Here is a 23,993-nt window from a genome sequence, read left to right on the forward strand (position 1 = left end):
TAAACATATATCCATCCTAAGATAAAATACAGGAAATAGTATAAGGGAAGACTAGATGGACCATGAGGTCTTTTTCTGCTGTCAATCTTCTATGTTTCTATGAATAACGGAAATTGGAAGAGTTTCATTGCCTCGTTGTTATAAATACTAGGACTGTGAAAAATATTTAAAAGACAATTATGTCTTTTACAAGGCTGACTTATAGAAACTGCTCCTAACTACAGAAACACATACATGTGCGGCTCAGTCAATTGACAGATCATCCTAGTACACACCCACACACAAAAAAAGGAAATTTCAAAGCAGTCAGGAGTCTTGTAAAACTCACAGCCATTTTAACAATCCTCAAAAAAAAAATGCATAGTTTCCAATGTGTTCTGAATCACCTTCTTCAAATGATTTATATAGATAGTCCTCTACTTACAATTGACCACTTAATGAGTCTTTGAAGTTATGATGGACTTGCCAAGTTCCATTTTCTAAATTATAGAAACATAGAAGACTGACGGCAGAAAAACACCTCATGGTCCATCTAGTCTGCCCTTATACTATTTCCTGTATTTTATCTTACAATGGATATATGTTTATCCCAGGCATGTTTAAATGTTTAAACAGTAGTTGCATACACACATGGCCACGCGATTGCATTTTGGGACCTTGGCAGCCAGATCACCTTTATGGCTCTTTGCAGTATTCTACAGTCATGGAACTATGATATGCAATGGTGGTTTTTTTGCCTTTTTCTGGCATTTGCTTGTGTTTTCTGGTCAAAATTACCCATTGGGAAAAATGAATCCACTTAACGATCTTGGTGCTTCTTTAACAATCATCATAAAAATGGCTGTAACTTTGAATCCAGTCATGTGTGGCCTCAATTTATGACTGTAATTCTGGGCTCAACTATAGTTTTAAGTCAAGTTCTTCTACCTGTAAAAGGATAGTACTTATTGTTTTAAATTGATATTCATGAGAAACACGTATCAGAAAGACTTAGAAAATAAGCTTCTCAGGTTTTAAAAATGACTCCCCCACACTAGAACTTTCCAAATTCTTTTTAATTAGACATGCCATTGATTGTTCAAGCTACAGTACAAGGACATAGGCCAATTAATATGAACATAAAAGATGGAGTAGAAACTTAGGACCGGACCTGCCGGAAGAGGTAAATGATAGCAGGTTGACCTGCACTTGGGAAAGACAAAACATTAAAGACACTCAAGCACACAGAGAGAGACAGACTCACACAGAGGACATCTACTCGACTGTGTATGATTGAATTTTTTAAGTGCAGGTCACAGGGAAAACAACATCCTTCCCTGCATGCAGCAGTCATCACATCATTGTATCAAACAGCAAAATAAATGGATCCAAATTGAACCCTACAAGCTAAAAGAGCTTGGCCCCCACCGGAATCATATGGGAATCATATGGAAATAAATTTTTCCAGGTCTTTTCCTATAATCTCAGTGTAAGACTCGGCACAATTTTACCCAAACACACCAATCCACAATATCTCACAGCAAATTTGGAAGTCAAAGTACTTTCCAGGAATCCAGTGAACGATGCCACCCCTTTCAGAAACACATAAATGTTATGCTGGGTTAATAAACAAGCCAAGAGAGGTGTCCTAGGAGAGTTGTAATAGGGGACACTGATCAGCAGTGTTTGATATTGTACAACCCACTGTGCTAGCAACAAAGACTTCCTTCCTAATGATCTGTGATGAAAGACTCAGTTTAACACCAAAAAAGAAACATAAAGCTGTGTAAACTTTTGGCTGTTCTGCCCTGCCCTGCAATTTTCCACTAATGCTGTAGAGAGCAGTACAATGTTGGAGGTATATTTTTTTAATGCTGAGAAAGCTCTGGTAAATACATATAAAGTATAAGGTCACAGAAGATGGTCCTGGGACCACAGTCTGGCACAGATCAAATATATTAGCATCATAAAGATGTGTGATAATTTCCAGCCAACTTTCCCCCCCTATGTTTGGAGTATTTTGGGATAGGGAATGGGGACATAAAACAAAGAATGCCAAAACTAAAGAAATAATTGTGAGAGCCTGAGTAAACTGAGATAAATCCTAAATCTGAATAGTGTCCCATCCATGCCCAATGAACGGTAGAATGTCAAGTATCCAACAATCTCATGTGTATGGCTGCTGGGCTGTTGTTGTATGATGGCTTGAAGGCTGGGTGGGTACAGGCAGAGATCTTTTCCGTCCTCCTTTGATTTATCCATTAGAAATAAAAGCCAGGTGCCCAGAATTCACACCACCCTATACTCTTGCTATGTTTTGCTTTATTTTGCTTCCACGGGAGAAAACCGAAGCACACCTGTTTCCTCTCTAACCATTCTGACAACCAGCCTATACTTGCTTTCAATTTTCATAATCTGCCATGTCTGTCATGCATGGTCTTTCCACACTTCTTCACTCAATACAATCACACCTCTGGCAGACCCTGCCCTGAGCTATTAGATCAGGGGTAGGGAACGTTGGCTCTTCTATGACTTGTGGACTTCAACTCCCAGGATTCCTGAGCCAATCATTCTAGTTCAGAGAATTCTGGGAGTTGAGCCAATCATTCTAGTTCAGAGAATTGTGGACTTCAACTCCCAGGATTCCTGAGCCAATCATTCTAGTTCAGAGAATTCTGGGAGTTGAGCCAATCATTCTAGTTCAGAGAATTGTGGACTTCAACTCCCAGGATTCCTGAGCCAATCATTCTAGTTCAGAGAATTCTGGGAGAAGTCCACAAGTCATAGAAGAGCCAACGTTCCCTACCCCTGTATTAGATGAATCCACACTCTTTCGCTTGAGATTCTCCTCCACAGATCCCCGTTTTAATTATTGCTTCATATGCTAAGGAAACATAGCAGAGCAGAAAAGAAACATATTTTGTGCTAAGGAAAAAGAAAGGACGATAAGCACAAAAGGAAGGAAGGTAAACCACACAAAACAGTGGGATAGATAAGGGGTTCAGGGAAAGCCCCCAAAATGCTTTCTTAAGGCATTCTGCCTACAAAGACCCGGGTTTTGCCCAGAGAGGTACACAAAGACAGCAAAAATCTGGCATTTGAGGATGGAGGAAACATCACTCCAACTGATGTCAAGTTTCCACCAATGCCTTAAGAAGAGCTCTCTTCAGACAGTTGTTGCAAATCCAGAGGCAGAACTGTTCCAGAGGCAGAACTTTTAGCCCAATTGGGCCATACTTCATCAAAGCTACCCTGCTTGAGACAGCATCTAATTCCTTTCAAAGGAATGTGGTGTTCAATTTTTTTTAAAAAGCATGTGAGAACACAATCACCCTAGAAGATCACTGCTAGTAGCCAGAAGACCCAAATCTTCATGCCCCTAACTCCTTTGTGCAAGCAAACAATTGCTCCAATGCCTCCTATCCCAAGATAGTATCCTCCAGCATACGCTGCTGTTACTTGAACAAAAGGCAAGCTTTGAATATAAAATTTATTTATACATGTTTTGGAGCAATCTAAATTGACTAGCCTTATCGCTTCTGCTCTGCTCTTCAAGATCCAAGTGAGATTAAAGTGCTTCCTATTGCCAACTTCACTCATGACAATCCAAAGGTCCACCAATGTCTGCCTAACCAGCAGGCAGCAGTGCAAGCATGGCAGATGGACATGGTTTGTCTTTCTTAAGAGTGCTGCTTTGGAAGTGAATAGCACAACATCTAGGAGACAGTCCCCCCTTTACTTCATAAACTGCTGGTATTCCGGGGTTACATGCCTTGATCACTTTGTGCTTATCCAGCAAGAGACCCTTGCTTTCTATTCACCCACTTTGGGAGATGGTGGGAAGGCACCGCTGCTCTTGCAAATGGTAGCAGCTACCACAAGACCGCACTGTCCATATTGCCGAATCCTGGCTCTGTCCTCAGCTTCCAGTAAGTATTGTTGCTTACCCAAGACTCCTTGCCATTGGCATCCACTTGCCTTCTGTCAAGAAAAAGAAAGAAAGGAAACCCATCAGCAACTAGGCTTGGCAAAAGGAAAATCTTTAATACCACAGACCTCACCTACAAAAAGATATTGACAAAATTGAACGGGTCCAAAGACGGGCTACAAGAATGGTGGAAGGTCTTAAGCATAAAACGTATCAGGAAAGACTTAATGAACTCAATCTGTATAGTCTGGAGGACAGAAGGAAAAGGGGGGACATGATCGAAACATTTAAATATGTTAAAGGGTTAAATAAGGTTCAGGAGGGAAGTGTTTTTAATAGGAAAGTGAACACAAGAACAAGGGGACACAATCTGAAGTTAGTTGGGGGAAAGATCAAAAGCAACGTGAGAAAATATTATTTCACTGAAAGAGTAATAGATCCTTGGAACAAACTTCCAGCAGACGTGGTTGGTAAATCCACAGTAACTGAATTTAAACATGCCTGGGATAAACATATATCCATCCTAAGATAAAATACAGGAAATAGTATAAGGGCAGACTAGATTTTATTTATTATTTGGATTTGTATGCCGCCCCTCTCTGAAGACTCGGACCATGAGGTCTTTTTCTGCCGTCAGTCTTCTATGTTTCTATGTTTCTAATACAGAAATGGGAAATTTTATAAAACCACATCTGCTGCAGAAACATATTGCTAATCTCCAGACAAGAGGTCCAGAGTGAGGAATGCTGTGAATTACAAACCCAGCTACTTCTAAAGGCCACATAGTCTTCATTCCTATTTCTAATTTCTAAATTTTTTTCCCTATTTTTACATCCCACCAGAACTAGAGAACTAGAATGTTAACAAACTTTAACCCACCGTATACATAGCTGAAACTATAATAAAATATAAAAACAAGATTACAACAGGAACTTCTGCTTAACCACAACTTAACAGTTTTTAAGTGCTGATCACATGTTTTAAAACCAATCTTTGCAGTTTTTTTTTTTAAATTTTTTTTTATTATTTTTCATAAAATAGACATACAGACTTACAAACATTAAACATAAAATGGGGATGTATTTCCCCGCTACTTTTGAAAGTATACATTCAAATAGAAAAAAGAATACATAATCAAACATTTGTTAAATGTTAAAAAGTTCTGATAAAAAATTTTCAAATCTTGAATGCAATGTTAGTACGGTATAAGTAAAAATTCTTAATATATTGTTTATAGGTACTATATTCAACTAATCAAACATTTAAACAAATAAAACAAAATTCTTAATATGTTTTCAAATCTTAAATGCAATGTTAGTACGGTATAAGTAAAGATTCTTAATATATCGTTTATAGGTACTATATTCATCTAATCAAACATTTAAACAAATAAAACAAAATTCTTAATATGTTACTTATAAGTAAACTATTATAACAAAATCCTCTACAAATACATTTGAACTAATGGTAATATTGTTATTACCTAAGTAAAAACAAATCTATCTCTTATTTTTTCTTATCTAACCATCTATATACATTATTCCATGTTTCATAAAATTTAGTATCTTCTTGATCGTTTAATCGTCTTGTCATCATATCCATTTCGGCGCAATCTAATATTTTGGCTATAACTTCTTCTTTCTTGGGGATTTCCTCCCCCTTCCAGTTTTGCGCATATATTATTCTAGCCGCAGTTAATATATGTATGATTAAATAAAGAGTTTCTTTCTTATAAGTCTGATTAGTAATTCCTAATAAGTAAAATTCCGGGGTGTTATCTATATCATGCTTTAATATTTCTTTTAATATCTTCTCAATCATCTTCCAATAAGTTTTAGCTTTACCACATGACCATCATTGATGGTAATAAGTTCCTATATCTTTCTTACATTTCCAACATAGTGGGGATGTTTTTGGAAACATTTTTGCTATCCTGTTTGGTGGGAGGTGCCATCTATAAAACATTTTAATTTGGTTTTCTTTTAATGAAACTGACTTGGTCATTTTCCAATTATTGATCCAAACTTTTTCCCAGGTGTCTATATCTATTTCCTTACCTATATTTCTGCACCATCTTATCATAGTATCTTTTAAAGTCAGCTCTATATTTTTGTAAGCGATAAGAAATTTATATATTTTCCCTATCATTTTTGGTGAGTTGGTAATAATTAAATTACTTAGCAAGTTCTTACTTTTATTAAAAATGTAAAGAGTTTTATCCTTCTGGTATCTGGATCGAATCTGGGCATAATGCCACCAGTCTATTATTATTCCTTCTTCTTGTAGTTTATTCCTAGGTTTTAACTTCATCTGGTCGTTTAATAGTTCTTTATATCTATAAAATATTTTCGTGTCTTTTATGGACTTTGGATGTGTTATTGCTTCTAGGGGGGCTATCCATTCTGGAACATTTAAGAAATGATTTTTCTTTATATCTTTCCAAACCTCTAATAAGTACTTCCTTAATGTGTGTCTTTTAAAGTATGAATGGTTTTTTTCCTTATCGTACCATATAAATGCATGCCAACCCAACATGAGATCATGTCCTTCTAGATTTAATATTCTTTTATTCTCTAAAGTTATCCAATCTTTAATCCATGTTAAGGCGGCGGCCTGGTAATATAATTTCCAATTTGGAAGACCAAATCCTCCTCTTTCTTTAATGTCTTCTAAACAGTTTATTTTTATCCTTGCTTTTTTCCCTTGCCATATAAATTTTTTAACTAAATTTGTCATGGTTCTAAAAAAATTTCCTCCTGGATTTATTGGGATTACCTGGAAGAGAAATAAAACCTTAGGCAAAATATTCATCTTAATTGTAGCAATTCTTCCTAAAAATGATATTTTCAGGTTATTCCACGTTTCTAAATCTTTTTTAATTTCTGCTAATAATTTTATGTAATTATCATTTTTTAATGTTATTGTTTTCGCTGTTAAGTTTATTCCTAAGTATTTTACTTTCTTTACAGTTTTTATTCCAGAAATATTTTCTAATTTAGTTTCTTGTATTTTATTCATATTTTTAGTTAAGAAAGAAGTTTTACTTTTATTTATCTTTAAACCTGCTACATTTCCAAATTGTTCGATAGTTTGTAATAAAAAAGGTACTGTTGTTATCGGTTCTTCAATTATAAACGTTAAGTCATCTGCAAAAGCTTGAAGTTTGTAAGTTTCGTCTCCTATTGTTAAACCTTTTATATCAGAATCCGCTCTTATTTTAATTAATAAAGTTTCAAGTGTCATAATAAATAGCAATGGTGATATAGGACATCCCTGACGAACTCCCTTATTTATATCAAGTGTTTGTAGTTGGTTATTATTTAATATTATCTTAGTCGTTTGTTTTGAATATATAGTATCTATTAAATTAACAAATTTTGGGCCAAACCTCATTTTGTTTAATTGCATTTTTATAAATGTCCAGTTAACGTTGTCAAAGGCCTTTTGAGCATCTAAAAACATTAAAGATGCTGTCTTATCTGAATGTTGTTCATAATATTCTAATGTATTTATTACCGTTCTCAAGTTGTTTTTAATTTGTCGCCCTGGTAGGAATCCATTTTGGTCTTGATGTATTATTCCATTTATAATTCTTTTAAGTCTATCTGCATAAATGGCAATAAATATTTTATAATCTACATTTAATAACGATATGGGTCTATAATTTTTGATTTTTACTGGGTCAGTACCGGGTTTATGTATTAAAGTTGTCAACGATTCTGACCAAGATTTCGGAATTTTACCCTCAAGTCTACATAAATTAAAAGTTTCTAACATATGGTTTCTTACTATTTCGTTTTCTATATTATACCATTCTGCCGGTATAGCATCCGGGCCGGTGGCCTTATTGTTCTTCTGTTTTTTAATTGTAGTTAGGAGTTCTTCCATGGTTATTGGTCCATCCAACATAGTCTGTTGGTCTTCTGTTATTTGTGGTAGTTTTGAAGCCTGTAAGTAATTAAAAACTTCATCTTCGCTAACATTGTCTTTGGCATAGAGATCTTTATAAAAATTATAGACAATATCCGCCTTTCCTTCTGTATCGTATTTTATTGTACCATCCTTATCTTCTAATTTTTTTATCAATTTGGATTGGCTCTGCTTTCTAAGTTTATATGCTAACCATCTTCCCGGTTTATTTGCATGTTCAAAATAATGCTGTTTTGCTCTTTTAATTTTTTCAGTTATTTGATTTTGTTCTATAATTCTAATTTTATGTTTAATTACATTTATTTCTGTTTTAAAATCTCTATTCTTGGTGTGTTGCTGCGATGCAAATTCCAGTTGTTTTAATTCATTTATTAATTGTACATACTTTAGTTTATTTTCCTTATTGTATTTTGCTATATAGGATATTGTTAACCCTCTTATATAAGCTTTGAGTGTATCCCATAAATTCTGTGGAGTAGTGTCTGGGGTTTTATTAATTTCAAGAAATATTTTTAATTCCTTTTCAATCCAATCCTTATATTTCTTATCTTTTAATATATTTCTATTCATCCACCAAGTATTCTGCTTATTATTCGTTCTTATATAAACCACTATTGGGTTGTGGTCGGCCCATGTATTAACATCTATCTCTACTTCCCTTATTTGTTCTGCGGCCATTTTTGATGTCCATACCATGTCTATTCTTGTCCAAATTTTGTGGGGATTAGAATAAAACGTAAATTGTCTTTTATGGGGGTGTCTTTCCCTCCATATATCATTTAACAATAATTCTGTTTTCATTTTTTGGAAAGTACTAGGTAGTAAATTTCTTTTTGTTTTTTTCCTTTTACTATTGCTCCCCCCCCCCTGAATGATCTAGTTGCCTATTCACAATAGCATTAAAATCACCTATTATTAATACGTTCTCAATAGCTAACTCTATTATTATTTGGTGTAAATTTTTATAAAATGACATTTGGTCTTCATTGGGAGCATAAATAGAGACAACCACTATAGGTCTAGGTTCAATATCAACTTGTACAATTAGTATTCTACCATCATTGTCTTTGTATATTTGTTTGGAATTTATAGAATTCTCTACATACATCACCACACCTCTTTTTTTTTGATCTGCTAATGCAGCATACATTTTTCCAATTTTAGGATTCAACAATAATTTTTGGTTATCTTTTTTAATATGTACTTCTTGTAATATTGCAATTTGAGCATTTTGACTTCTGATTTTGGAAAAGATTTGTTTCCTTTTCCTTGGTTCATTTAGTCCATTGACATTTACCGAAAAGATCTTTAGGTCTTTAGTTGTTGTCATTTAGTAGGTTTTTTGGTTTCTCGCTGGGGTTGAACTCTTCTAGCACCTTGGTCCTGCTCTATTGCCAGGGCAGTGGCCCCCAAAAGTTCTTCTTGTTGGATTGCTAGTTTCTCCACTGGTTGCTGTTGTGCTGATTGTTGTTGAGCCTCTTGTTGATTATCTGAAAAATCCATGTGGCTGATGCCACTATTTTCGAAAAAGTACCTAGCTTGTTCTACGTTTTCCAGCTTATATCTTGTAGAGCGCCATGTCAGAGAAAGGCCTTGTGGAATTAACCAACGGTAGGTTATATTTTCTTTGATCAAAATTCTGGTAAGAAAATGGTAATCTCTTCTGCTCTCTCTGACGCTTCTTGGAACTTGTTTTAATATTTTTATTTCCACTCCTTGATGTTGAAGTTTGGAGTTTCTTGCCCAGTGGAGTATGTCATCTCGCAAAGTTTTCCTGGTAAATTTGATGTGAATCTCTCTTGGGAGATTGTGGCGACGGATGTAACTATTCGAAGTTCTGAAAACTTCATCGATTTCTTTCACTAGCGCAGCAGGATCCTCCTGGAGTATTCCTCCAATAGTTTCCGCCATAGTCATTTTTAAATCTTCATCTTTTTCCTCTTTCATGTTCTGAAATCGTAGTCCATACGAAGCACGTTGCATCTCCAGCTGAATGATTGATTCATCATGTCTTCTATGTCTTGCATCAGCTCTCCCTTCAAGATAGTCTATTCTTTTTGCATTTTTGTCGGATTTCTCTTCAACTTTTTTCACGCGATCGTCGCTTTCTTGTAGTGTTTGTTGAATCACCTTTATCTGGTCTTTCACCTCGGCCATATCAACTTTCAATTGGGCCATCTCCTTTTTGAATTCTGTCAAGTCTGCCTTTATAGCTTCTCTTTGTTGTGTTGCATCCTCTTTTATAGCCTCTCTTTGTTGAGTAGCATTTTCTTGAGATTTAAACATAAAGTCCTGCATATTGTTTAAAGTTTCTTGTAGTGTTGCAAAGTTGGACTGCATTGTTTTGTCTTTTTCTTTATCCTTGGAAGACATAGCTGACGCCTGGTGCGTCGGGGAAGGACGCGGCGACACTTGTGGAGAAGAGATTGTTGCAGTAGGTTGTTTTTTGACTGTTTTAACAACGGTTGAAAAAGTTGACATTATCAATTTTGAATCCGCTGTTTGAAATTTGAATTAATTTAAATCAATCTAAATTTATATATAGTGAAAAGGAGAAAATTTCTATAAATTCCAAATCTATTCAATCTGTTTTATTAGCGGTTACGCTTAAATTATAACTATTCAATTATCAAGAAAATTCAAAATTCAAAATCCAATATATATTATTATTAATTATTTTAAAAATTTAAAAATTTAAAGCTATAATAACTCAGAAAACAAATGTAAAACTTTTAGGAATAGAAAACCAGTAAAAGTTAAAAATAAATGGTCTAATACAAAGACAAAATAAATGACAGCAAAGAAAGAATAATAACTATTTTAAAAAGGGAGATTTTAAGGAAGTACAGAGAAAAAAAGGGAGAGAAAAAAGACTTAATAAGGCAGCAAGAAGAGGGAGAGAAAGGGAGAGAGAGAAAAGAAATGGGGAATATTTCAATTCAAATAATTAGAATAGAGCAGGAAACCAAGGTTTGCTAACAATGCATAGTCTTCAATTCAAACTTCTTTTAGAAATAGGAATAAAAAGAAGGAAAATCAGAAGGAGAACAAAAAAAGAGTTAATTAATCAAAAAGAAAACACAGTATATATAGTTATGTTCTTCTTATAAATCAGGAAATTATATTAGATGAATAAAGAGTGTGAATCCAAATGTCAGAAAATACAATTGTACTTAATCCCAATTGCAGGTCTCAAGAAAAGAAAAAAAAGTCAAATTAATAATTTTCTTGTAGTTAAAATGGAGTCTATGTTCTTTTCCAAATTCAAGACAAAGGCAAAAAAAATAGATCCCAAGATGGAGTCAGGTTAGAAGTCAGAAGTTCATATGACCAGGCAGATGTGAAAAGGTTCTCAGAAGAAAAAATAATCCCAAGGAAAAAAGGCAGTCAGCGAGTAATCCAAAGTAATCCAAAGTAATTCAAAGGCAATCAGCAAGTAATCCAAATAGGTTAATCCAAAGGTAAATATTCCAAAGGAAAGGTATCAGTTCCTTCTATTTCCCATTTATTTTCAAGTTGTTATATAATGTTATTATGTTGCAAAGACAACAGGATGAGAAAAAAAAAATAAGGCAACAAAGTTATATTCCTCCGCTGTTAAGATGTCAGCCCGGAACACAATGTTTTAACAGACTATAAAAAAGAAATTTTAGTCATCTTTACTAATTTCTTTTAAGCATTGAAATCTTCTAATTAGTCATTTCCAGTTCAAGTTCTTTTATTGAAGCATAGGGTAAAAAAAATGTTTTATAGATTCCAAAATTCAAATACAAGATGGAAACAATGAAAATGAGAGAATTTAGTCTCGGCTGTTATTTGCGGATGAGACTCAGAAAAAAAAAAAAACTTTCACTTTCGCCTCGTTAAAGAAAGCTTTCCCTTGAGGCTTCCGCACGATCAAATCTTCAGATTTTAGTCTTGAAACAAAGAGGAAATTTTTTACCTTGAGTCCTTTATCGGATGTATTCTTTTTCAGTTAGTTAAATGTAGAACTTTCAATTTAGAGCTTTTTCTCAGCTTCCCGCTGGGTGAGGGGAGAAAGCGCTGGCCGGTCCTCTCAGAGAAAGAGGATCGGTTCTCCCGTCTTCGAAGCTGCGGGGCGAACCGCTGCCTCTGGAGTCTCAGCGATGGCTCCTCGGGCAGAGGGGAGCCCCCTGTTCTGGGATCGGGCCATCCGAGCCCGATCCGATCGCAAATGCGACCTTCGGAGGGGGTAGAAGGGATCGCCTGGCAGAGCCCTGCCAAGGATGTCCCGCCGCGATCACCGCCAAACCGGAAGCCTCCAATCTTTGCAGTTTTAAGGATGGGTTTATTTGCTTCTTTTTCACAACGAAAGTTACGGTTTTCTGGATATTGAACTTTCTCCAGTATTCGACTGTGCAAACAGATATTGAGTATGCAGAAGACAAACAATCTTGTGGGTTTCTTGGAATAAAGGTAGCACAAATTTGCTTTAATATTTGGGGTCTTCAGGCTTCAAATCATACCAAGGCACCGATATACAAGGCCTTGATTTCAGGCTGTCTTTGCTTTGTTTATATAGGATTTGATTCTATCTCTAATGCAATCTATTGTGTTTGCTGTCTTTATTTCTAGACAATCATTCCAGCCACACTTCTCTCCCCTACAAATATAATAATTTTTTTTTGTATGCATCTGATGAAGTGAACTACCTGTCTACATTTTCATGCAATTGTAAACGTATTAGTGTTTTAGGTTTCATATACCTCTAATGTTTGCAGAGGAAATTTGCAAACAAACCTTTTAAAGCATTATGTCATAAATATCCTCTCAAAGATGAAAACATGTGGCTTGCCCCTGTCACTTTGGGGGGGGGGGAAGTGGAATGTAAAGTGCTAAACAGATATCTTAAGCTTGCAGATACCTACAGACATCATTTCGTCTCCTCATTTCAAATCTTTCCAGAAAAAGAATTTGGCCAAACCCTCTATGAAACATAACCTTTGATCTGAAACATATAAAGTGGCCTTTGAGTGGATGGACTAAGGAACTGAGCTTATTCCAGCACTAAAGCAACTACATGTAGCCCTCAATTTATGACTGGACATGATGACCATTTGAAACATAGAAACATAGAAGACTGATGGCAGAAAAAGACCTCATGATCCATCTAGTCTGCCCTTATACTATTTTCTGTATTTTATCTTAGGATGGATATATGTTTATCCCAGGCATGTTTAAATTCAGTTACTATGGATTTACCAACCACGTCTGCTGGAAGTTTGTTCCAAGCATCTACTACTCTTTCAGTAAAATAATATTTTCTCATGTTGCTTTTGATCTTTCCCCCAACTAACTTCAGATTGTGTCCCCTTGTTCTTGTGTTCACTTTCCTATTAAAAACACTTCCCTCCTGGACCTTATTTAACCCTTTAACATATTTAAATGTTTCGATCATGTCCCCCCTTTTCCTTCTATCCTCCAGACTATACAGATTGAGTTCATTAAGTCTTTCCTGATACGTTTTATGCTTAAGACCTTCCACCATTCTTGTAGCCCATCTTTGGACCCGTTCAATTTTGTCAATATCTTTTTGTAGGTGAGGTCTCCAGAACTGAACACAGTATTCCAAATGTGGTCTCACCAGCGCTCTATATAGCAGGATCATAATCTCGCTCTTCCTGCTTGTTATACCTCTAGCTATGCATCCAAGCATCCTACTTGCTTTCCCTACCGCCTGTTCACCCATTTTGAACAGTCTTCAGGCTTCAAATCATACCAAGGTACCGATATACAAGGCCTTGATTTCAGGCTGTCTTTGCTTTGTTTATATAGGACTCTCAGAAATCACTACCCCTAAATCCTTCTCTTCTGAAGTTTTTGCTAGCACAGAACTGCCAATACAATACTCAGATTGAGGATTCCTTTTCCCCAAGTGCATTATTTTACATTTGGAAACATTAAACTGCAGTTCTGATGGACCCACCTGAAGATTACTTATGATCCAGAATCAAAGTTCCAACAGTTGCCACTCCCATCCCCAACCCTGTCTGCTGTCACATAATATACTTTAGGCAACTGGGCTGCGGTTATGGCCATTGGTAACTTCCCAGGGTCGTATCACTGCATTTGCTGACTGGACCATTTCTCAACCCTATTGGAGAATCCCATGTTCAGCAAAACTAAGGCCACAGCAAGCCACTGGTTAGCTTAATGGCTGCAGATTCGCTTAATGACCATAATGATTTCCTTAACAACCACTGCAATAAAAGTTATAAAATCATGACTGGTGTTAGTACAGGATACATGTGTATTAGGGTTTGCCACTGTAAACTTGTACTGTCACTTTAAATCAGTGGTCCCCAAACTACGGCCCACGGGCCGCATGCAGCCCACTGAGGCCATTTATCCGGCCCACGGGTGAGTGACAGGAACACAGGATGCCTCTGCATCTTTTGCTTCTGGCCACTGTTCCCTCTAGTGAATAGGGAAGCTGGGAGTTGGAGTTGGGGCGGGGAGTGGCAAGGAATGTGTGGGGAAGCCTTGCACCAGTTTTCTGAATGGGGATTGAATGGGAGTCTAGGGTTGGAGGGTGGAGGCTTGTCGGGTGAGTCCTCCACGGGGAGAGAAGATGGAGGTTGAAAGAGGGAAAAGAGAGAGAGAGAAGTGGAGAGAAAGAAAGAAAAGGGAAAGAGAAGGGAAAGAGAGGGAGGGAAAGAGAAGTGGAGAGGAAGGAGGGAGGAAGAGAAATAGTAAGAGAGAGAGTGAGAAAGAGAGAGAGAGCAAGAGAGAGAAAGAAAGCAAGAGAGAAAGAGAGAGAGAAAGAAAGCAAGAGAGAGAAGAAAGAGAGAGAGAAAGAGTGAGTGAGAGAGAAAGAAAGCAAGAGAGAGAGAGAACCTTGTATAGCCAATCAGATGTTAACAAAAGAAAATTAAAAAGAAAACATAAACATGTATGAATTTCAGACTTCTCCCCCCCCCCTCTAAATAGTACATTCCCATTTTGTTTTTTACTTTAAAATAAGGTATATGCAGTGTGCATAGGAATTTGTTCATAGTTTTTTTAATAGTGTGGCCCTCCAACAGTCCGAGGGACAGTGAACTGGCCCCCTGTGTAAAAAGTTTGGGGACCCCTGCTTTAAATGTTACAGTTGCTACTGTAAAACTTGTACATAAAGAGTTAAATATTTCTAAGCTGGTAGGTCATTAGAGGGCGCCAGTAATCCATCCCTCAAATGAGGCTGTGACTGCACATTTCTGCTCAGTCATTCTCTTTGCCTGAGAGGGGGAGTTGTGTTTATGCTTCGTGCGTACCTTCTTGTATAAGCTTCATGTGCTTATTATCTATATTGTATTTTGCTTTGTGCTTCTAATCTTGTAATTGCTCAGTGCTTATTATCCTGTATTTGCTTCGTGCTTATTCTGAATTGTTTATATTTTGTTTATATGTAAATAATACTTATTTAACTAAGTCTGTGTCTTGGCTTTATCACACATCCACGCTCTGTTAAAATTCTCTGCTCAGTGATGTCGAAGGTTTCATAGCCGAGTTAAACTGAGACAAGCCAACAACTGGCCCTTTTTACAACCATTACTAGTTTTGGTCTTGATGGACAGGCTCTATTATGGTCAAACTTTAAGACTGCTTCTCATCATATTCGGTTTTTCAGAAGAAGAAGAACAAAAAGTAGGTGCTACGCATATGGCCAAGAAACCCAAAATAAAGCAAAGAAGAAAGCACCTGAAAAAGCGTGCCTGGTGGAAAATATTGTTATCATCCATCACACGGCGCCGATCTCGCTGCAGCTGCTCAATCCGTCGCTTTTGAGACTCTGCAGCCTGAACATTTCCCTCTTCCAGATACCTGGAAGAAGCCACCAAATTCAGAACACTGCTTTTAATTCACACAATATGCAGGAGGTCGGGATTATCACACATTATGATGACTTTAAAGTCAGGCAAAGACAGTTTTAATGCTCATTCTTACTTTGTTTGTATATCTATTTTATAACCAATACTGGCAATTCTGTAACGACCAGAAGGTAAATTATCCTTAATATCTTATTAATGGAAAAGTAGGATGATATTAATACATCTTTTATTTAAAAAAAATAATGGAAAAGTTAAATAAAATTTGAATCTATCTCTTCCTGGTCTTACCGTTGGTCAGGCCTCAACCTTGTGTCTGTAGATGGAAGGAGGCGTTTCAGCTCTGGCGTTAGTTCATTCAGCTCCAGCGCAAACTGAGTGAAACCATAACTCTTCTCTTGGTCTCGAGGCATGAGATCTAGAAGGGAGAGGGAGGTCTGTTAACAAACTATCACTGGGTAGGGAAGGAACGTGTTAGGCCTATTTATTCCTTAGAGCAGTGTTTCCCAACCTTGGCAACTTGAAGATATTTGGACTTCAACTTCCAGAATTCCCCAGCTAGCGAATGCTGGCTGGGGAATTCTGGGAGTTGGTCCAAATATCTTCAAGTTGCCGAGGTTGGAAAACACTGCCTTAGAGACACCCCAAAAATTATGAGCTGTGTTAGAAATACGTAGATCTGAAATGAAAGAGAGATTGGCTGGAGTTCAGAGATGAAGTTCAAAACTCATCACCGACTCAAGGTTGACTCAGCCTTCCATCCTTCCGATGTGGGTAAAAGAGGACCCGGATTGTGGGGGCAATATGCTGGCTCTGCTAGTGCTAACATGTTGTAAGCCGCCCTCAGTCTCAGGAGAAGGGCGGCATAAAAAAAATCAAAGAAAGAAAGAAAGAAAGAAAGAAAGAAAGAAAGAAAGAAAGAAAGAAAGAAAGAATCAATAAAATATGTCTTATGATTACAACAGGATCTGAACACCAAAACTTAATTTGACTGTTCCTTCACTTACTATTTTGCTTCTTGCCTACCTAAGGTGTTCAAAATCTCACGCCTTGCCATTACTTGGTATCTAGGGTCATTTTCATTGTCCTCTAGACTCAAGATACAGTTATGCTTAATTTTGATAGTTTTTTTTCAATGCTAGCCATTGACTTAAAATTATAAGTCTGCATCCATGCTGTAAAGTAATTTCTTCCAGCTATTTGGCAACGCTTGGTTTTTTTACTGGTTTCTATGCTGCAGCAAAGTGTTTCATTGTAAGTATAAATCTTTTGCATCTATTCCTTCATCAAACTTCTTCTACAATAAAAATATCACTTTATCCCAAAAAAAATTCCTATGAAGTCTTATTTGCCAGAATGATCCCCTCTCTTTGAATTGGATATGTGAAGTTGTTTATAATGTTTTGCGCATAAATTATCTTATCGGTGGATGAGCAGAAACATGGTCTAAAATAAGGAGAATCTATTGACGGTTGTCTTGCCAAGGTTGTCCTTTCTTCAGGATCATACCATTTCTATAGGAAGCCAAGAATATGATCTGAAGAAAGAAGATGTTCAACTTCTATAAGCAAATTTAATTACAATAAAAGATTTCTATAAATGTTAAAAATCTAGCTCTCTATATAGATTTGCTCCAAAGTTTAAAATCCTGGACCTTTTTTCTTCATCCTTTGCTTTTTATACTAAAGGCCATTTTTTATGCTGGCTCGATAATTTAAATGGGTTTGCACAATATTTACAAACCAGTCTTGTCTCATTCTAGGAACTTTTTTCTTCTTCATGCTACCTCCAGCCCTCACACTGCTATCTTGTTTTCAGGTAATATTTCTAGTTCTTCAATTGAAACTTGTTTAGCTTGTGGTACAAGTTGATTGAAATACCAGTCATAAAAAAAGTGCTGATATAATACTGATAATAATTCTTTCCCCAACATTTTGCTTCCTGAAAAAATTTGGTGATTATGTCAGCCTACTTCAAACTGAATGTAGTAATTTCTGAATAAAAATCTTGAGAAATACAAAATTAATATTTAATGGTCATAATGTATTTATTTGGATGTTTCTGATATGGTGTGTGAATTCAATTGGAATAAAAAGATTTTGCTGCTGATTTTTAAATAAATATTTACGAGTTCAAATACAAACAATTATGAAAAGGGCCACGTTACCTACTTAAATTTGATTTATTTCATTTCTTAATAAATGTGTATTATTCCTCCTTTCTTGAAAGAACTAGAGACCGGTTTAACTAGAATTCTCTCATTTATTCTACAACAGAGCACCAGGCCCTTTGCTACCATCTGTTTATGAGAGATTTCAATTCTAACAACGACATTCCTTTTTTCTCCCCAATTTAAAGAAACCAAAGGTTTACTTTCTCCAACAACCTAGAAACCCAGAAATTTCTAAACTAAATGTTGTTTTATTTATGTTATCTAGTGTGTCATTTTATCTCAGTCATGGCTAACTGGCGCTCCACTTTTTGAACAGTTTGGAAAATATCAATCTATCCATGATCCGTCTCTTTTGTTTATTTTATTTATTTATTTATTCAATTTTTATGCCGCCCTTCTCTTTAGACTCAGGACGGCTTACAACATGTTAGCAATAGCACTTTTTAACAGAGCCAGCCTATTGCCCCCACAATCCGGGTCCTCATTTTACCCACCTCAGAAGGATGGAAGGCTGAGTCAACCTTGAGCCGGTGATGAGATTTGAACCACTGACCTTCAGATCTACAGTCAGCTTCAGTGGCCTGCAGTACAGCACTCTACCTGCTGTGCCACCCTGGCTCTTTTCTTGCCTTGTGATGTTGTACAAATGTATAGAGGAGGCAGAGCTGGCTTCATAATATGCTTTTGTTGTTTCCATGACATACAAGATTGGAAGATCACTCTGCAGTGTTTGTGTACGTACTTATTTAGCAAGTGTGTGAGTGTGTGTGTATGTGTCTGGGCAGCACAATTAATGTTGTGATTCAGCTTGAGGCTCCTCAGGGACCGTCTGGAGCTCTGCCGGATCCATGTCCAGAGGAGGAGGACAGTGACCAGGAGGGGGAGGACCAGGCAGATGGGGGAGAGGAACATCAGGAGGAGGAGGGAGAGCAGCCTGAGGACCCCGGGGGGGGGGGGCTCTCCCCAGCTAGTAGCCTGGATTCATTGGATGAAGACGCACAGGCTATAATAGACATGAGGCAGAGATGTGCAGCTCAAAGAAGGGGCCAATTAGAAAGATATTTCCATCCCTGAATTGGCAACAGCTGGGTTTGGGTGTGGTTCTCCTCAGCAGGGTTGAAAAGGCAGGTCCGCCCTTACAGTCTTGTGGAGAGTTATCAACTGGGAGTCCTGTGACCTTGCTTCGATTCTTGGCGTCTCTGATCTTGGCTTGTGGCCTAGAAGCCTGGAAGACTTGGGGGAGGCGTGGGTTTTATTATCTCCAGAGTTGTTTTTGCCAGCAAGAATCCTGTTTTATTGCCTGGCCTTCGTGAAACCTCTGTGAAACTGCATCGTGTTCCTGTCTGTAAGAACAGTTTTTGTTACCTGTGTTTGCTTTCCAGTATATAAACTGCCTTTGCTTTTTACCAGTGTGTCTGGCTACTCTTTTTGGTTGGTGTTGGCGTCTGGGGGGACCCAGACAGAACAATTAAAATAGAATAAAAACAGTGAAAAAACAAGTACGTGTCTTTTCTATGCTTTAAACATTGCACTGTTTAAAAGCAATTATCTGAAAGTTGCAATTTGGGAGATCTCAGGTTCTAATTCTGTAATGCCAGAACTTCTGCAAACAAATAGTATTTGATTGCCCATCTTAGCTGTTTTATTCTGTCAAATTAATAATCAGACTTATGCTAACATGTTGGTCGCTAGCAACTATCATACCAACTTCTAAAATGTAATTTCAATTATTTTGAATTAATTACTTCCAATTACGTAGCCGTGAAATCTATTCTCAGTTTTTGGCACATGATATATTACTTATCTCAATGGAAAACCATTTTTCTGGAAAAACTGTAAGTTGAAGATATGCTATGCCCAAAGCAAGCTAGTTTAGTAGGGGCAGATCAACAGTTGACTATTTTTTTTTTGCAATTTAAGGCATTAATATCTCCTGGCAAAAGTTTATATCAGTCCTTATGGATTTAAAGACTGTTTTTGATACCTTCCCAAAGGGAATTTCATGACCTAAATTTAGCACTGTTTCCACTGATACAGAGATTAAGAGATTTAATCTCTCTTCATCTACAGTCTACTTTAGAGTGTGATGTCAAAAAAGAATATAATTTGACTAATCCCATGCTCATCACAGAAGGGTTTGCAGGACTACCTTCTTGCTCCAAATCTGTTTAATTTGTATTTAAATGATTTGTTGGAGATTTGTTCATCCAATTTTCAATTATGCCCCACTGATGACATTGACATGTCAGTGACAGCTATATACAGTTGATGTCACTTTTTAAAAATTACACTGACCAATGAGGGAGTAGAAAAATATCCCACACAGGATGTATTGTATGCTGTGTAAAAGGGTGTGTGTGTGTGTAAGGATGAAACACTCGTAACATGAGTATATCAAATGATATAACACCGGTACTTATCTGAGACATAGGTAGAAAGATGGATAGTAAATACCATTTTAAAATGGACTTTATTTCTCTAACTGATATGTTTAAAACAGGCTTCTTCAAGCTAGTGCACAGCATCCAAACTAGAATAATGGGGTGGGTGTCTCACTCAAAGCATATGCCAAGCAGTACATTAGGGAAAAGAAAACCACAACATATTTAACAAATGCCCACCCCCCTGTTTAGCATTTCCCAACAAAGAAATGCCACACACTTCCAAACAATTGCAAAGGTAAGCACACACAAATGCACCAATGTGAATATTCGATTTTAAGGTTATTTAAAAGATATATATTGTACATCTGATTATATTAAATGTAATTCATGTTTTTGCCATTCCGTTAATTTGATTTATAAGATTACTAACACGTCAAAGATCACCTTCCCTTTGTTCAGAGGGGCTGAAATGGCACATGTCTCAGAAATTGTCACCTATAAAATCTGTGGATTCTGGAAACTGTTGGTGAAACAGATCTAGAGCTTGCTAAGTTAGGTGAAACCCAATCTACAAATACTCAAACAGTCCCATAAAAGCAACTGATTACTTCCCCACAGCTCAGCAAATTCAATTGATTTCTTACTGGACTTCCAGAGGCACTTTCCAACAGGAGGCACACCACGATACAATCCTTCGTGCCACTTCCCGAAAAGCCGATGGATAACCTTGCCATTATGGTTGTGAATGGCACCCTGCACCTCATTGACACCTGAGCCCCAGTAGCGTGCCTGCCAAAAAGAAGTTATGGTAGGTAGGCTTCCCACCAGTTTTTTGTTCATCCGGTGGAAAGCCAAGGAGATGTCTGAGAAAATACAATGACGATGAAAAGAAAGGGACAAACTTGAGGCTCAAAAGGAGAGAAATCAAATACAAAAAGGAAAAGGATGAAGCTTTTGATGAAGAATGACTCCAAAAAAGAACATGACATGAGATGAGTATGGATCCCCTTATATAGAGCGCTGGTGAGACCTCATTTGGAATACTGTGTTCAGTTCTGGAGACCTCACCTACAAAAAGATATTGACAAAATTGAATGGGTCCAAAGACGGGCTACAAGAATGGTGGAAGGTCTTAAGCATAAAACATATCAGGAAAGACTTAATGAACTCATCTGTATAGTCTGGAGGACAGAAGGAAAAGGGGGGACATGATCGAAACATTTAAATATGTTAAAGGGTTAAATAAGGTTCAGGAGGGAAGTGTTTTTAATAGGAAAGTGAACACAAGAACAAGGGGACACAATCTGAAGTTAGTTGGGGGAAAGATCAAAGGCAACATGAGAAAATATTATTTTACTGAAAGAGTAGTAGATCCTTGGAACAAAATTCCAGCAGACGTGGTTGGTAAAGCCACAGTAACTGAATTTAAACATGCCTGGGATAAACATATATCCATTGTAAGATAAAATACAGGAAATAGTATAAGGGCAGACTAGATGGACCATGAGGTCTTTTTCTGCTGTCAGTCTTCTATGTTTCTATGAATGAAAAGCATTATCGTATTGATTAAGAGTACCAGTCAAATTCTACATCAGAAGGAACAGGCCATAGCTCATTGGCAGTGCACCTGTTTTGTATCTAAGGGGGTCCAGGTTTAATTCACTTCCAGATGGATCAATCTGAGGTTCCAGGGAACTAGTACTTCAGTGACGCCGAAGACAATATTCAGCCAGATGGAACAACAATCTACTATAGTTGATATTCAATAACCTCAGGGTTGATATTCCTGAATTTTTAAAAATAAGGATGAAGAACAGGAAAGAGGAAAGAGAAAGAGACTAAAGAAAAACATGACATGACAGGAGTGAGACAGATCAGATCCATATTAGAACTCACTTTGCAGAAAGTAAGCTTGCAGTGGTATCTGCTGTCTTTCGTGTTTCGAATCAACACTTCACCATAATGCTCAATCCAACGCTGGCCACTCAAGATATTGTGAATGCAAGAAGTCACCTTGTTCCATTCATAATGATCCCCAAACCTTTTGAAGGGAGAATAAAAACGATAAAAGGGTGGCAGAAGTGAGAGTATTGGTGGTGGTGGTGGTGGGGTCACTGAAAGGGATGGAACAAATAGACTTTGTGACTCACCTAGGAATCTGGACATTCACTGTACCAACTGGAATTATCTCAAGGGATTTACCCCAGAATTTATTTTTCCACTTCATATCTAAACAAAACAAAAGAAAATTCAAGGAAAAAGAAAGGAAGTGTTAAGTCACTATTACTTTAGGATTTACATCAAATTAAATTGAGGTATTTTGATTATTGCAATTGGACCTACAACTGAAGTTCACTGAACATGCTGGGACTAACAATCCAAAAATTCCCAATCAATTGTGGTTCCAATAAATCAGTTTCATACAGCAGTGTGATCAATGTGACATTATTCTGATATTTTGGGTTACAACTCCCATCATATCTAATTAATCATGGAGATAAACTCTAGGTGGATGTTATTTCTTACAACATTAATCTTTTGGACTTTGTATAGATCTGGTTCTAGGAAAGAACCTGACAAGTAATACTATTCTTCGCTTTTATCAATAGAGCAGTCAATACTGTTTTCATTAGAACATATTCCATTTCCCCCAGTTTCCAATCACAAATAGCATTTTGCCTCACCTTGCCAGAAAATGAAATTTTCAGACTCTGCGTGGCAGGCAGAGATAGGGGGATGATGGCTCACCTACAATTGGGATGGGACAGACAAAAGAGGACAAAAAAGTCTAAATCATTGTGGCTATCTGAACAATTTTGATGTTGATCATAAAGATATTTCAAATTTTGCTTATAATTGAAAATATTGAACAATTCTAAAACGTTGAATTTTTAAAATATCGAATGATTCTAAAATATTGAAATTCACAGAGAATCACCAAGAGTCACAAAATAGGTTGCTTGGAAGGAAGATTCTTGCTTTTTCTCAAAACCACTTCTATACTTCCCATGGATAGACATAAAAGACTAATTTGTTAGAAAGCAAATTGTTCGCCACTTCCCATTTAATTTTTTCTTTCTTTCTAAGATTCTAGAAATAGTAACAGACGTGTCAAGGGACGGAGATGTGAGTTTGTTGGCATACTGGCATACATCCTTGTGCCCTGTTTCTAATCTGCATTCCAAGTTGTCAGGAAAAAATAGACAAGTAGATTTCATGCACTTTTTATCACTGCAGCAGTCTTCAGAAATAACAATGTAACTTCCCTGACAACATGAGGATTTGAAGATAATGGAAGGATTTGTTACAATTGTTTTCTTTTATTGCATTTGTTCCCTCCATTTTCACACGAGGATTCAAGACAGCGTACATATCTATCTATCTATCTATCTATCTATCTATCTATCTATCTATCTATCTATCTATCTATCTATCTATCTATCTAGTCTATCTGTGTATCTGTGTATCTATCTATCTATCTATCATCTATCTATCTATCTATCTATCTATCTATCTATCTATCTATCTAACTTACTATCTACCTAGTCTATGTATGTATCTATGAATGTATCTATGTATGTATCTATGTATGTATGTATGTATGTATCTATCTATCTATCTATCTATCTATCTATCTATCTATCTATCTATCTATCTATCTATCTATCTATCTATCTAGTCCAGTCCATCTATGTATCTGTGTATCTGTGTATCTGTGTGTGTATCTATCTATCTATCTATCTATCTATCTATCTATCTATCTATCTATC

General features: G+C 36.7%; 1 protein-coding gene across 2 annotated transcripts in view; it reads right to left on the reverse strand.

Annotated features, from left to right (window-relative positions):
• Nucleotides 1-1,040: 1,040 nt before the first annotated feature.
• The window catches only part of OSBPL7 (oxysterol binding protein like 7), a 63,876-nt gene continuing 40,923 nt past the window's right edge, over nucleotides 1,041-23,993 (reverse strand). For both annotated transcript variants that reach the window (XM_070729283.1, XM_070729282.1), the window contains 8 exons: nucleotides 22,908-22,971; nucleotides 22,374-22,452; nucleotides 22,120-22,264; nucleotides 20,868-21,012; nucleotides 15,958-16,084; nucleotides 15,539-15,661; nucleotides 2,786-3,960; nucleotides 1,041-2,472 (listed from right to left, as the gene is read on the reverse strand). In XM_070729283.1, the coding sequence (XP_070585384.1) occupies nucleotides 3,852-3,960; nucleotides 15,539-15,661; nucleotides 15,958-16,084; nucleotides 20,868-21,012; nucleotides 22,120-22,264; nucleotides 22,374-22,452; nucleotides 22,908-22,971 (792 nt within the window). In that variant the 3' untranslated portion in view covers nucleotides 1,041-2,472; nucleotides 2,786-3,851. The remainder of the gene's footprint in view (nucleotides 2,473-2,785; nucleotides 3,961-15,538; nucleotides 15,662-15,957; nucleotides 16,085-20,867; nucleotides 21,013-22,119; nucleotides 22,265-22,373; nucleotides 22,453-22,907; nucleotides 22,972-23,993) is intronic.

The sequence above is a fragment of the Erythrolamprus reginae genome, chromosome Z, assembly GCF_031021105.1.
Source record: "Erythrolamprus reginae isolate rEryReg1 chromosome Z, rEryReg1.hap1, whole genome shotgun sequence".
Lineage (NCBI taxonomy): Eukaryota > Metazoa > Chordata > Lepidosauria > Squamata > Dipsadidae > Erythrolamprus > Erythrolamprus reginae.